Source organism: Chiloscyllium plagiosum, unplaced genomic scaffold (genome assembly GCF_037043375.1).
Source record: "Chiloscyllium plagiosum isolate Xiang-an unplaced genomic scaffold, Cpla_swu_hap1 HiC_scaffold_47, whole genome shotgun sequence".
Taxonomy (NCBI): Eukaryota; Metazoa; Chordata; class Chondrichthyes; order Orectolobiformes; family Hemiscylliidae; genus Chiloscyllium; species Chiloscyllium plagiosum.
The window spans coordinates 20931480-20944909 of record NW_028270185.1 but is presented as its reverse complement, the minus strand read 5'-3'; the positions used below and the strand labels follow the sequence as shown (position 1 = coordinate 20944909).

Sequence of the window (13430 nt, the reverse complement as noted above, 5' to 3'; positions counted from 1 at the left end):
CTGATGAAGGGCTTTTGCCTGAAACGTCGAATTTTTTTTTTACATTTCTTTTTCCTGCGGCTGACACTAAAATTAGTGGTATCATGGACAGTAAGGAACATTATCAGAAATTGCAGCAGGACCTTGTTCAACTGGGGAAGTGGGCCGAGAAATGGTAAATGGAGTTTAATATAATTAAGTGTAAGGTTATGCACTTTGGAAAGTCAAATTGAGGTAGAATTAAGGAGTGTAGTGGAACAGAGGGATATTGGAGTTCTGGTGCTCGGTTCTCTGAAAGTGGAGCCACAGGTAAACAGTTACAAATCAGACAATACCAGGTTATAGTCCAACAGGTTTATTTGGAAGCACTAAAATTACATTTGCAAATACATTCTATCATGTTTAGGTTAAATTTTAAAGACGGTTTTTTAATCATACTAGGGGGTTGACTTGTACGCGAGATATTATTTTCGAGGGAATGAATATTTATCCACAAAATAGATAAAATGGGAAATTTACCTTCCCAGCAGCTCTCTGGTCCCTGGATCTGGAACATTCCCTGCTAGGTAACTGAAACCTGTCATACCATTACAGTAATCCTGAAAACCTGGAGCAGAGTATGACGGCTGGCAGACTGGAAGACTCTGAATGGAGCGATTCGGCTAGCAGACTGCAAAGCCGGAGCGGAATTTGAAGGCCAGGCACACTGTCTCATAAATATTGATCTGTAACTGTGAAGAACTAGGGTCGACTAATACATGTACTATGTGGAAAATACAAGATTTTCGGCTGAAAGGGCTGACTTGTACATGAGATTGACCTAGACACGTATATATAGTATTTTGTTCAAAAAATGCACAATCTGCAGGCAGTCCATACATGTAATATTTTGTAAATTCCATTTGGAAATAGAGCCAGTCTGATTTAAGATTGGGATTCAAACAGACTAACCTCACATCTTTAATGCTGAGAGGTCATCTTTATTTACAAAACCTTAAGTTATCTCAAAGGTGACTTAAAAGTAGTTCTGGGACTTACATGTTAATGAACTGAAACCTGCAACCCATTCTAAAAGATGAAAGACTTAATTGAAATCCAGATTCGTTCAATATATCATTTCAGTTGCATGACACTGTAATATTTTGCTTTAAATCTGTGTCTTATGGTCTTATTCTTCACAACCACCTGATGAAGGAGCAGTGCTCCGAAAGCTAGTGCTTCCAAATGAACCTGTTGGACTATAACTTGGTGTGGTGTGATTTTTAACTTTGCCCACCCCAGTCCAACACTGGCTGCTCCACATTACAGGTAGACAAGGTAGTGAAGAACGCTTTTGGCACACTGCTCTTCACCAGTCAGGGTACTGAGAATAGAACTTGGGAAGTTATGTTGTAGTTGTTCAGTACGTTGGTGAGACCGCACTTGGAGTATTGTATTCAGTGTTGGTCACCTTGCTATAGGAAAGATGTTATTAATCTGGTAAGAGTGCAGAAGAAACTTACGAGGATGTTGCCAGGACTCCAAGAACTGAGTTACGGGGAGAGATTGGACAAGTTAGGACCTTTTCCTTTAGAACATAGGAGACTTGGGGGGTGGGGGGTGGTCAGGAGAGATTCTTTAGAAATCTGTAAGATCATGAGAGGCAATGAAGACTGTGAATGTTTTCAGTCTTTTTCCCATGGTTGGGGAATTAAGGACTAGAGGGCATTAGGTTAAGGTAAGAGACAGAAGAATAAAGGAAAACCTGAAGGTTAGCGTTTTTTACACTGGATGGTTAACGCGTGAAATAAACTGCCAGTGAAAGCCAGGTGGTTGAGGCAGGTAAATTAACATTTAAAAGGCATTTGGACAGTACATGGATAGGAAAGGTTTAGAAGGATATGTGCCAAGCACAGGGAAATGGGTTTAGTGTGGATGGACATTTTGATTGTTATGGACCAATTTGGGCCAAAGAGCCTGCCTCCATGCTATTGGACTCTGACTCTGGACATTGTTAATCCAAACAAAGTTGGTAGTTAGAGCTAGTAAGGTATCTGTGTTGCTATCGGAGAGATATCTAGGGAGTATAACAAGATGAAAAATGCCATCTAAAGTGCATATGAGCTGGTACCAGAGTGCTACAGAACGTTTCAGGAATCCGAGGAGGGATCTTGTCAAACATCCAATGAGTTTGAAAGGATCACACAAAGTTAGTTTGATAGGTGGATAAGGACATTGAAAATAGATCATATCTATGATACTTTTTTTTATTAAAAGATAATTATTTTGGAGTTCAGAAATAGTGAGAACTCGTGGAACAGTAGAGTGTGAAAACTGCAGGGGAAGCAGATGAGGGATAGAAATTGGGGAAAGAGAAATGCTCAGGTGGTAAGAGGGGAAAGCTCTCAAAGAAAATAGTTTTCCATGAAGAGAAAGGAAAAATAAAAAAGCTTAGGTGTTTTCTCTGCAATAAAGTAGGCCACATGAAGTTGTTTAGAAAATGCAAGGGGAAGACTGATGTGAGAAAACAGGATCAGCCAGCGACTTTTATTGAAGTGGTAAATGAAGGCGTAGGGGAAGCTAAAAATCTGCACCAGAATGTACAACCTGATCAGGGGTTGGGTTGAAAAAAACTTGGTTGAGAAAAATGTGCCAGACCTCTTTACCTGCTCTCGCAAGTAAATTCTTTAAAGAAATTAAAATTTTGAGATACAGGAGCAAGTCAGTCTTTGGTGAAAGATATGGGTAATTCAGAAGGACTATTACCAGAAAAGGCAGTAATATGTGGAAGTCGTGTTAAGAAGAGCAGTGAGTTTGGAGAGTCTGATTAAAAAGTGGTGTTAGGGGTAATGGAGAAATTCTCTTCCAAGAATACAGTTTATTCTTGGTAATGATATAGCTGGATCACAGGTAGAAGTAACACCTACTATGGCTGAAAAGCCAGTGGAAAACCATGCAACTGAGGTATTACAGGAAGTATATCCTGGGTTTTTTTTCTCCCTGACCCTGGTAACAAGGGCACAAAGCCACATTTGTTGAAGCAGGAGTAGAAATCAAAGAATAAAGATAAAGTTGAAGTAGCATTATCAGAGACCATTTTGATCAAATTGTTCAGAAAAAACAATAGGTGAAGGGCAAAGTGGGTATTTTTAGTTCTGAGAAATTAAATGAATTAGAACAGATTTTTTTTAAATCTGAAGCAGCTGTATCAAAAAGCATACACAGAAGAAGAATTTTAGTATATCCCAGATTGTTGTTTCTTTAAATGATGTCTTGTTGAAGAAATGGAGATCATCACACATTCAGGTGGATGAGAAAAGGGCAGAAGTTCAAGTTTTACTACCAGTTGGTTATACAAAGGAGGTGTTGCAGGTAGCAAATGAATTACCAGTAGGAGATCATTTGGGAGTAAGGAAAACTAGCCAAAATATGAAAACATTTTTATTGCCCTTGACTGCATTAGGATGTGGTTGAAATTTACTAGATATGTCAGGTAACCTAAGGCAGTAATTAAAACCAACAACATCATTACCCATTCCTGCATTTGCAGAACGTTTTTACAAGTGTTTTAACTGTTTTTAGTAGGGGTCCTGCGCAAAGTGGTCTTCAGTGTCTGCGAACCATAATGCATGAATCTACTAGAGTTCCAGAGGCCATTACATTACACAGTATCATGGCTAAATAGATTGTAAAAGAGTTAATCAAATTTTTACAAGATACAAACTACCCACAGAAATACAATCAAATTAAGGGTCAAGTTTTATATCAAAGTAATTCAAGGAAGTTGTGGATAGCTTAGGAATAAAACAATTCAACTCCACTGTGCACAATCCAGAATTGCAGGGAGCATTAGAACAGTGGCATCAAACTTTAAAGACAATGTTGGGGGCTTGTAGTCAAGACTGTGCAGAGGGTTGGAATTAAGGAATTCCATTTGTACTTTTATTAAGTCTGTACCAAATGAATCTACCAAATTCAGTGCATTTGAATTAGTTTTGGGGCATGAGGTAAGAGGATCACTGAAATTAGTTAAGGAGAAATCGGTGAATCAGAGTTTAGAGACCACATACTTGGCACTATCAAATTTTGGGGAAAGGTTAAATAGAGTGGCGAAGTTGGCTCGACTGCATTTAAAAGTAACACAGCATGTAATGAAATAGGAAGCAGGCAAGTAGAGCAAAAGTGTGAATTTTTGATTTGGAGATAAAATATTAGTGTTACTCCCAGTGATAGGGGAACCTTTTAAAGACATGGTTTAGTGAGTCTTACCAAATCAAAAGGAAATAGTGAGGTGAGCTATTTAATACTAGTACCAGATAGAAGGAAATCAGTGTTATGTCAATATGCACAAATTGTATTTTTAAGAAGGAAGGAAAGCAAAAGGAGAATGTGTTACTCGTTACAACACAATGAAGAACCAAGTTCAGAGGATTCTGAATTGCCCAATTTAATTTGAAGAATATCCAATGAGGAAATTCTCAAATTTGGGATAAGTTACTGAGTTACCTTCCAGAGAAGAAATGGAAATGACCTGAAAGAGTTGTTATAATTACATGGGGAGACATATGGAAATACGCTGGGAAGTACTAATCTAATTACACATGACATAGATGTAGGAAATACTGTTCTAATTAAGCAACACCCTTAGAACTAACCCTCTAAAGTTGGCATAGGTTAAAAAGGAGATTGAATGCATGTTTAAGGCCAGGGTAATGGAAGTGAGTTGCAGTGAATGGACGTCACCCATAGTAATGGTACCAAAACTGGAAGGTACCCAATGATTGTGTGGACTATCGCAAAGTCAATGCAATTACAAAACTTGATTCATATCCTATTCTGTGTTTGGGGGTTTGTATTGAAAAGGTGGAACAAGCAACTTATATTTTTAAATTGGACCTATTCAGGGGATACTGGCAACCACCTTTTATCCAAAAGAGTGAATAAAATTTTGGCTTTTGTGACACCAAATGGACTATACTAGTATAAAGTTTTATAGGAAAACATTTCAAAGACTAACCAGCCACATTTCAAAGGCAACCAATAAAGTCATTTCTGGGTTACTCAATTGTGTGGTGACCTGGTGACTTTTAGTCACAATGGAAGAAAGTTTTGGAGCATCTATTGGAATTGTTTGATTGACTTTGGGAGGCGGTTTTGGTAATAAATCTAAGTGAGTTTGCAAAAGCCGAAGTCACATTCCTGGGCTGAGTTATTGGAATGAACAGATGGTCCCACGGGATATGAAAATAAAAGTTATTAGGGAGTTTCCCATACTGTTGACAAAGAAGGAAGTACTGTGATCCTTAGGATTGTGTTTTTTTTATCAGAATTTTGTACCAAACTTTAGCAGTGTACTTCACCACTGACTTGCTGAAGTGCAGAAAATTTCAGCGGACAGAAGACTGTCAGAAGGCATCTGACAACCTGAAAGCTGTTTGAACCATTGCCGGAATATTAGCCACACCTAATTACGCAAAACCATTCAAGGTGGCTATCGATGCAACTTATGTGGGTATCAATGCAGTACTTTTGCAAGAAGATAGAAAGATCTATTGGGTATTTTTCCAGAAGATTGAATAATTGGATGTTGGTCCCATAATCTATTTGCCACTAATTCAAAATAAATTTTATTAAAGAATTTATAAATCACACCATGATCAAAATTGTTTAATTTGGATGCAACACTTTAAAAGCAAGAAGTTACTTTCTTTTAGCTAATTATTTTTTCTATAACTCCTGTGTAAATCATATCCAGACAAGTAACCTTGAGCATGACAGCTGAAAAGTTAGTTCTCTGAAAAGGGAAGATGACTTGCCAGGTAATCATATACCATTTACAGGTTCTGATTGAATTAAGCCAACTGAGATCAATCTAAATCAGATTGTGGTCAATTCAACTATGGTTAGTCTTTGATCTGTTTTTGCAATTTAATGACATTTACCAAGTTATTTGTTTGGGTAATATTTTGACTTTGCAGATGATTTGAGCTAGAAATACATGGTCTTGCTGGGTTGCTTCTTTTCATTTGTAAAAGCTGACTTGAGAAACTATCTTGGAAGAAGCAATATGCATCCCCTTGTCTGTAGAGAAGGAAGGCTTCATTCTACGTTAATAGTATATTACATCCCAGGCTAACATAGAACTTAGCTGTCTCTTCCAGTTGTTACTTTTGTGCTGCCTGTGCCAAAGAACCGACAATGCTTATCTTTCCACTATGTTGTGAATGAATTCATCCATATTACATAACAGATAAAACTTTATGGACAGTGAGGAGTCTGTGAGCTCTGAAGGCTGTATATCTGTTTGGTTTGCGTTAGAGTGCCAGCAGCATGAGTGAGTATGTTCCCCCCCACCCCCCCCACCCCCCAAACCCTCCAACTTCAACACCTCCCCCACACCCAATATTCTGCTCCTGCCTCTACCCCACCTTTTAATGCCTACCTGCTGAGTGGAAATCAATTGTGATATCAAGTTTTCAGTTTTTAAAAAATGGGCATAAATAAGATCTTCTGAAATTTCAGAACAATGAATGTACGGGAGACCCCAAAGGAAGGAAGAAGAACCCTTAGAATAGCTGCATCACTTTCACGAAACATATCATGTTCCCCTTCGGTGCAAAAGGAAAACTCGGTGAAAAAAACACCGGTTGTTAATACTGATATAAAACCTGAAGATTCTACAGGCCAGAGTACTTCTAGAAGGAACCAGCCCTGCAATGCAACTACCTCCACCACCTTGCAGCTTCAAACTGAGAAATCTGAGAATGAACAGGATTTGCCGATTCCTTTGGATACACTCAATCCAGGTATATTATCTGACCAGAGGACTACAGGTTTTAGTGATTTATTTATGCTTTTAGTACATTGAATTAATAACACAAATAGGTTATTCAGCTCACAGTTTAGTGCCTTAGGAGCTTCATCCCACAACAGATTCTTTTATTTTGTACTCTTTCTTCCCCTTGCCACACCCAAAAAGAATTACAAGAGATGGCTTTCATAAAACTTGGACAGTAATCCCTTTTTTTAATTGAAAAAGATTTTTATTCTTTACAAAACTATAAAGTTACAAAAGAGACTAACAATCTTATGGTACATCAATAATAACAATAAACAAACTACTACTCTACAAAACAAATCAGAAATAAGAGAAAAGAAAAAAAAACAATCTTCCCATACTTCAATTCAGTAAATAATTAAACATAATTTAAATTTAATTTGGAGATGGTGAGGTATCTTAATTTTGCTATTCAGTTGACTGGCTATTGTCAGTGAAAGTATTTGGTGGCTGCAAGTTGGGTTTTTCACAGCATGCTTTGCACTCACTAATTATGGAAGGAAAACATAGTGATATTGGAAAGGGTAAGGAGAGCTGGATAGAAAGCGGAGTGTAAAAGAATAAATTTTTAGTAGAAGTGAAAAAGCAAAGGGCTGAATTTTCCCTGTTTTTTGGTTAAGTGTTGATTTTGGTGAGGTTCCTGAAAGGATTTCTTCTGACACCTGGAGATTGGTTACCACTGTTGGTAGTTCTGGTCTCCTTCCTGTCGGAAAGATGTTGCAAAACTTGAAAAGGTTCAGAAAAGATGTACAAGGATGTTGCCTAGGTTGGAGCATATGAGCTATAGGGAGAGGCTGAACAGGCTGGGGCTGTTTTCCCTTGACCATTGGAGGCTGAGGGGTGACCCTATTGAGGTTTACAAAATTGAGGGGCATGGATAGGGTAAATAGGCAAAGTCTTTTCCCTGGGGTCAGGAAGTCCAGAACTAGAGGGCATAGAGTCGTAGAAATGTACAGCATGGAAACAGACCCTTCGGTCCAACCCGTCCATGCCGACCAGACATCCCAAGCCAATCTAGTCCCACCTGCCAGCACCAGCCCATATCCCTCCAAACCTTTCCTATTCATATACCCATCCAAATGCCTCTTAAATGTTACAATTGTACCAGCCTCCACCACATCCTCTGGCAGCTCATTCCATACACGTACCACCCTTTGCGTGAAAAAGTTGCCCCTTAAGTCTCTTTTATATCTTTCCCCTCTCGCCCTAAACCTATGCCCTTTAGTTCTGAACTCCCTGATCCCAGGGAAAAGACTTTGCCTATTTATCCTATCCATGCCCCTCATAATTATGTAAACCTACATAAGGTCACTCCTCAGCTTCCGATGCTCCAGGGAAAACAGCCCCAGCCTGTTCAGCCTCTCCCTGTAGCTCAGATCCTCCAACCCTGGCGACATCCTTTGTAAATCTTTTCTGAACCCTTTTCAAGTTTCACAACATCTTTCTAATAAGAAGGAGACCAGAATTGCACGCAATATTCCAAAAGTGACCTAACCAATGTCCTGTACAGCCGCAACATCCTCCCAACTCGTGTACTCAATACTCTGACCAATACTCTGACCTAGCTACCTGCGACTCTACAAGCTATGAACCTGCACTCCAAGGTCTCTGTTCAGCAACACTCCCTAGGACCTTACCATTATGTGTATAAGTCCTGCTAAGATTTGCTTTCTCAAAATGCAGTACCTCGCATTTATCCAAATTAAACTCCATCTGCCACTTCTCAGCCCATTGGCCCATCTGGTCCAGATCCTGTTGTACTCGGAGGTAACCCTCTTCGCTGTCCACTACACCTCCAATTTTGGTGTCATCTGCAAACTTACTAACTGTACCTCTTATGCTCGCATCCAAATCATTTATGTAAATGACAAAAAGTAGAGAACCCAGCACTGATCCTTGAGGCACTCCACTGGTCACAGGTCTCCAGTCTGAAAAACAACCTTCCATCATCACCCTCTGTCTTTTACCTTTTGAGCCAGTTCTATATCCAAATGGCTAGTTCTCCCTGTATTCCATGCGATCTAACCTTGCTAATCAGTCTCCCCTTGGGAACCTTGTCGAATGCCTTACTGAAGTCCATATAGATCACATCTACTGCTCTGTCCTCATCAATCTTCTTTGTTACTTCTTCAAAAACCCAATCAAGTTTGTGAGACATGATTTCCCACGCATGAAGCCATGTTGACTATCCCTAATCAGTGCTGAAAATGTGTTGCTGGAAAAGTGCAGCAGGTCAGGCAGCATCCAAGGAGCAGGAGAATTGACGTTTCGGGCATGAGCCCTTCTTCAGTCAGTCCTTGCCTTTCCAAATACATGTACATCCTGTCCCTCAGGATTCCCTCCAACAACTTGCCCACCACCGATTTCAGGCTCACCGGTCTATAGTTCCCTGGCTTGTCTTTACCGCCCTTCTTAAACTGTGGCACCACGTTTGCCAACCTCTAGTCTTCCGGCACCTCACCTGTGACTATCGATGATACAAATATCTCAGCAAGAGGCCCAGCAATCACTTTTCTGGCTTCCCACAGAGTTCTCGGGTACACCTGATCAGGTCTTGGGGATTTATCCACTTTTAACCGTTTCAAGAGATCCAGCTTCAACTTTTAGATCTGGTCTATCCTTTTCCATCACTATTTTACAATTTATAAAATTATGGTCGCTGGCCCCAAAGTGCTCCCCACTGACAGCTCAGTCACCTGCCCTGCCTTATTTCCCAAGAGTAGGTCAAGTTTTGCACCTTCTCTAGTAGGTACATCCACATACTGAATCAGAAAATTGTCATGTGCACACTTAAGAAATTCCTCTCCATCTAAACCTTTAACACTATGGCAGTCCCAGTCGATGTTTGGAAAGTTAAAATCCAAAGAACAACTTCATATTTTCCCATGTTATATTCATTTGCCATTTTTTTTTTTTGCCTACTTAACCTACCAATATCTCTCTGCAAACTGTTTTGCAGCCTGCTTGCAACCTGACTTTCCATCTTTTGTCGTCTCTGAAATTTGGCTACGGCACACTTTCTGCCTTCCACCAAGTCATTAAGATATTTTGAAATATTTAGCATTTTGAATATGACAATGGGAATTTGAGTAAAGGCTGTTTCGAGGTGCACCAGTGTTAGCTGTAAACTGTGTTCTTGATTTCATAACATTATCTCTTGAACTGGTGATTATTTAAATCTTTATTACATGAAACACACTGTTTTCTAGCCCATTTCAGTTTGAAATAAGTAATCTGACTCAACGTCCTCTCTTCACAGATGTTTGCTTGATCCCTGAGTTTCTCCAATATTTCCGGTTTTTACTTGGGATTTCCCATAAATCAGGACTGCTAAATTTAATTATAACAAACATTAGTTTCAGATTGGCAGAAAATCTGGAGTTGTCATCTGATAAATAATTGGATTGCGGATATTTAATTGAAATAAGTATTTTTTTTATAGGTAATTTTAAAAAGTATCTCTTTCCAGCTGTATTAATTTGAGTTCCATAATGCTGGTGGAATCAAAATTGAATTAGAGTCATAGAGATGTACAGCATAGAAACCGACCCTTCAACCCAACTTGTCCATGGTGACCAGACATCCTAAATAAATCTAGTCCCACTTTGCCAGCATTTGGCCCATGTCCCTCTAAACCCTTCCTATTCATAAACCCATCCAGATGCTTTTTAAATGTTGTAATTGTACCAGTCTTCACCTCTTCCTTTGGCAGCTCATTCCATACACCCTCTATGTGGAAAAAGTTGCCCCTTGGATCCCTTCAAAGGTCATCCCTCAGCCTCTGACACTGTAGGGAAAGTAGTCCTAGTTTATTCAGTGACTCCCTATAGCTCAAACCCTCCAACTCTGGCAATATCCTTGTAAATCTTTTCTGAGCCCTTTCAAGTTTCACAACATCCTTCCTATAGAACGGAGACCAGAATTGCATGCAGTATTCCAAAAGTGGGGCCCCTTCCCAATGTCCAGTACAGCTGCGACATGACCCCCCAACTCCTATATGCAATGCACTGACCAATAAGGGCAAGCATACCAAATGCAGCCTTCACTATCCTATCTACCTGCAACTCCACTTTCAAGGCACTATGATCCTGCACACAAATGTCTCTTTGTTCAGCAATACTCCCCAGGACCTTACCATTAAGTGTATAAGTCCTGCCCCGATTTGCTGATGCAAAATGTAGCACCTCACATTTATCCAAATTAAACTCCATCTGCTCGTCCTCGCCCCATCTGATCAAGGTCTCATTGTACTCTGAGATGACCTTTTTCGCTATCCACTACACCATCAATTTTCATGTCATTGGCAAACTTACTAAACATACCCCTAATGGTCGCATCCAAATCATTATATAAATGATGAAAAGAAATGGACCCAGCACCAATCACTGTCGCACACTACTAGCCACAAGTCTCCAGTCTGAAAAGCAACCCTCCACCACTATCCTCTGTCTTCTACCTTTGAGCCAATTCTGTATCCAAATTACTGGTTCTCCCTGTATTCCATGTAATCTAACCTTGCTAACCAGTGTACCATGAGGAACCTTGTTGAATGCCTTACTGAAGTCCATTCAGATTGCATCAACTACTCTGCCCTCATCAATCCTCTTTGTTACTTCAAAAAACTCAATCAAGTTTGTGAGACATAATTTCCCATGCACGAAGCTATGTTGACTATCCCGAATCAGTCTTTGCCTTTCCAAATACATGTACATCCTGTCCCTCAGGATTCCCTTCAACAACTTGCCCACAACTGATATCAGTATATCGTTCCCTGGCTTTTCCTTACCACCTTTCTTAAATAGTTGCACTATGTTAGCCAACTTCCAGTCTTCTGGCCTCATCTGTCGCTGTCAATGATATAAATATTGCATATTAATATCTAATTAGAATACAGGAGAAACTATAATTTTCAGATCTGTCGCATATAGGACGACAGCTTATCTAGAAAGTGATTTACACACTGTTATGAAGTAGAAACTCCTGCAGAGATAATGTCATGTCAGTTCTTAGAGGTATCACCTTTTTCCCCTCTGTGCCTGCTCAGTTTCTGCCTCACCATTTTTGTTTGTTTATTACAAAAACTGCACCTGAGCAAATAGTTATAACTGAACTCCTGTGTTTGAATGTTATGTGCTATCCAATATCTATGCGCAACATGCAGTGAAGATGTTCAACTCATCTAGAAATGTCCCCCTTAAGCATTGGTGGTTCCAAGTGTCCCTGATTACAGCAGCAACCTTAAATGACTTCCTTTTGTTTTCTATCACTGCCCTATGTGAAAAACTGTTTCAAGTATTGGTAACTCATTGCTTGAATAATTGCTTTGAATAATTACAATGAACAATAGGATGTTTTGCATATAGTCCACCATTTTTTTAAACTTAAAACTTCATGAACTTGTGCAGATGAGAAAAGTTATGTTCGCTGGAGGTCCTGTATGCTGTACAGATTAATTTGCCTAATTGTCACTTTAGTTGACTCAAAGCTAGTACTGAGTCTTTTGAGTATTACTTAGTTAGAAATTGAAGGATCAGAATTGAATCGTTGGATTATGCCATACTATATGACAATGCTTGACCTATTCAACCAGCTGTTCTGTTAGATGTACAGTGCTGCTTTTTCTCCATATGCCTGCAATTTTTTGGAGAAATTAGATAAATACTCTTTTGAAAGTTACCATCGAACCTGTTTCTATGACCCTTTTTCAGACAGCGAATTCCAGATTATCACAATATGCTTCAAAAAACTTGCCTTAAATTACCTTAAACCTATGTCTTCTGTTTTTGGCGTTCCTGGAAGGAAATAGATTTTTCTTAAGAGCACACTCAAAACCGCTTTCAAGTTTTATACTTCCCTGTACTTTCTGCTAATAAGTCTGTCATCAGCCCTATTCCAAATGGCAAATACAAGGTTGGACAATTTGTAAATTGGTTGGAAGACTTCGTTTTCAAATGAATTACAATTGTGTTAAAGAACGTAGAACATGACTGTGTAGGAACAGGCCATTCTGCCCACCGTATCTGTGCTGACAGTGATGCCATTCTAAACTATTCCATCTGCCTGTACATAGTCCATATCTCTCTATTCTTTGCCTCTTTGTCTGTCTGAATTCCTGAAACTTTGCTTACATATCTGCTCCTACCACCTCCCCCGGCAGCACATTCCAAGCACCTACTGACCTCTGTTCTTTTAAAAACAAAACTTGTGCTTCAACTTAAATACTAACGGGCAATAGATTTGGCATTTTCAGCCCTGAAAAAGACACTGCCTATCCACCCTATCCATGCCTCTCATTTGTATACCTCATTTGCTTTTGCCTGAGCTTTAGAGGTTAAGGTTGTCCAACCTCTACTTACAGCTAATATGCTCCAATCTGGGCAACATCCTGGTTATTACTGCAGAACTGCAGTTGCTGGCGGAACCCAACAGGTTTGGCAGGATCTGTGGGAAGGAAGAGTTTCTCTTGCAGTTGGACATCTTATTTAAGCTCTCTTCACCCTCTTAAGTCTTCACGTGCTTTCTATACTGTGATGACCAGATCTGCAAATATGGCCAAACTAAAGTCTTAAAACTACAACTAGACTTTGGAAGTGAGGACTGTAAATGTTGGAGATCGGAATCGAAAAGTGTGGTG

The 13430-nt window shown here is 39.5% G+C and overlaps 1 protein-coding gene across 1 annotated transcript in view; it reads left to right on the top strand.

The window, feature by feature from the left end:
- LOC122542896 (adenosine deaminase domain-containing protein 1-like) overlaps positions 1-13430 on the top strand; it is an 89798-nt gene that overhangs the window by 2961 nt on the left and 73407 nt on the right. Inside the window, exon 2 of the mRNA XM_043681025.2 lies at positions 6481-6764. Coding sequence (XP_043536960.1) covers positions 6485-6764 — 280 coding nt within the window. The 5' untranslated portion in view covers positions 6481-6484. The remainder of the gene's footprint in view (positions 1-6480; positions 6765-13430) is intronic.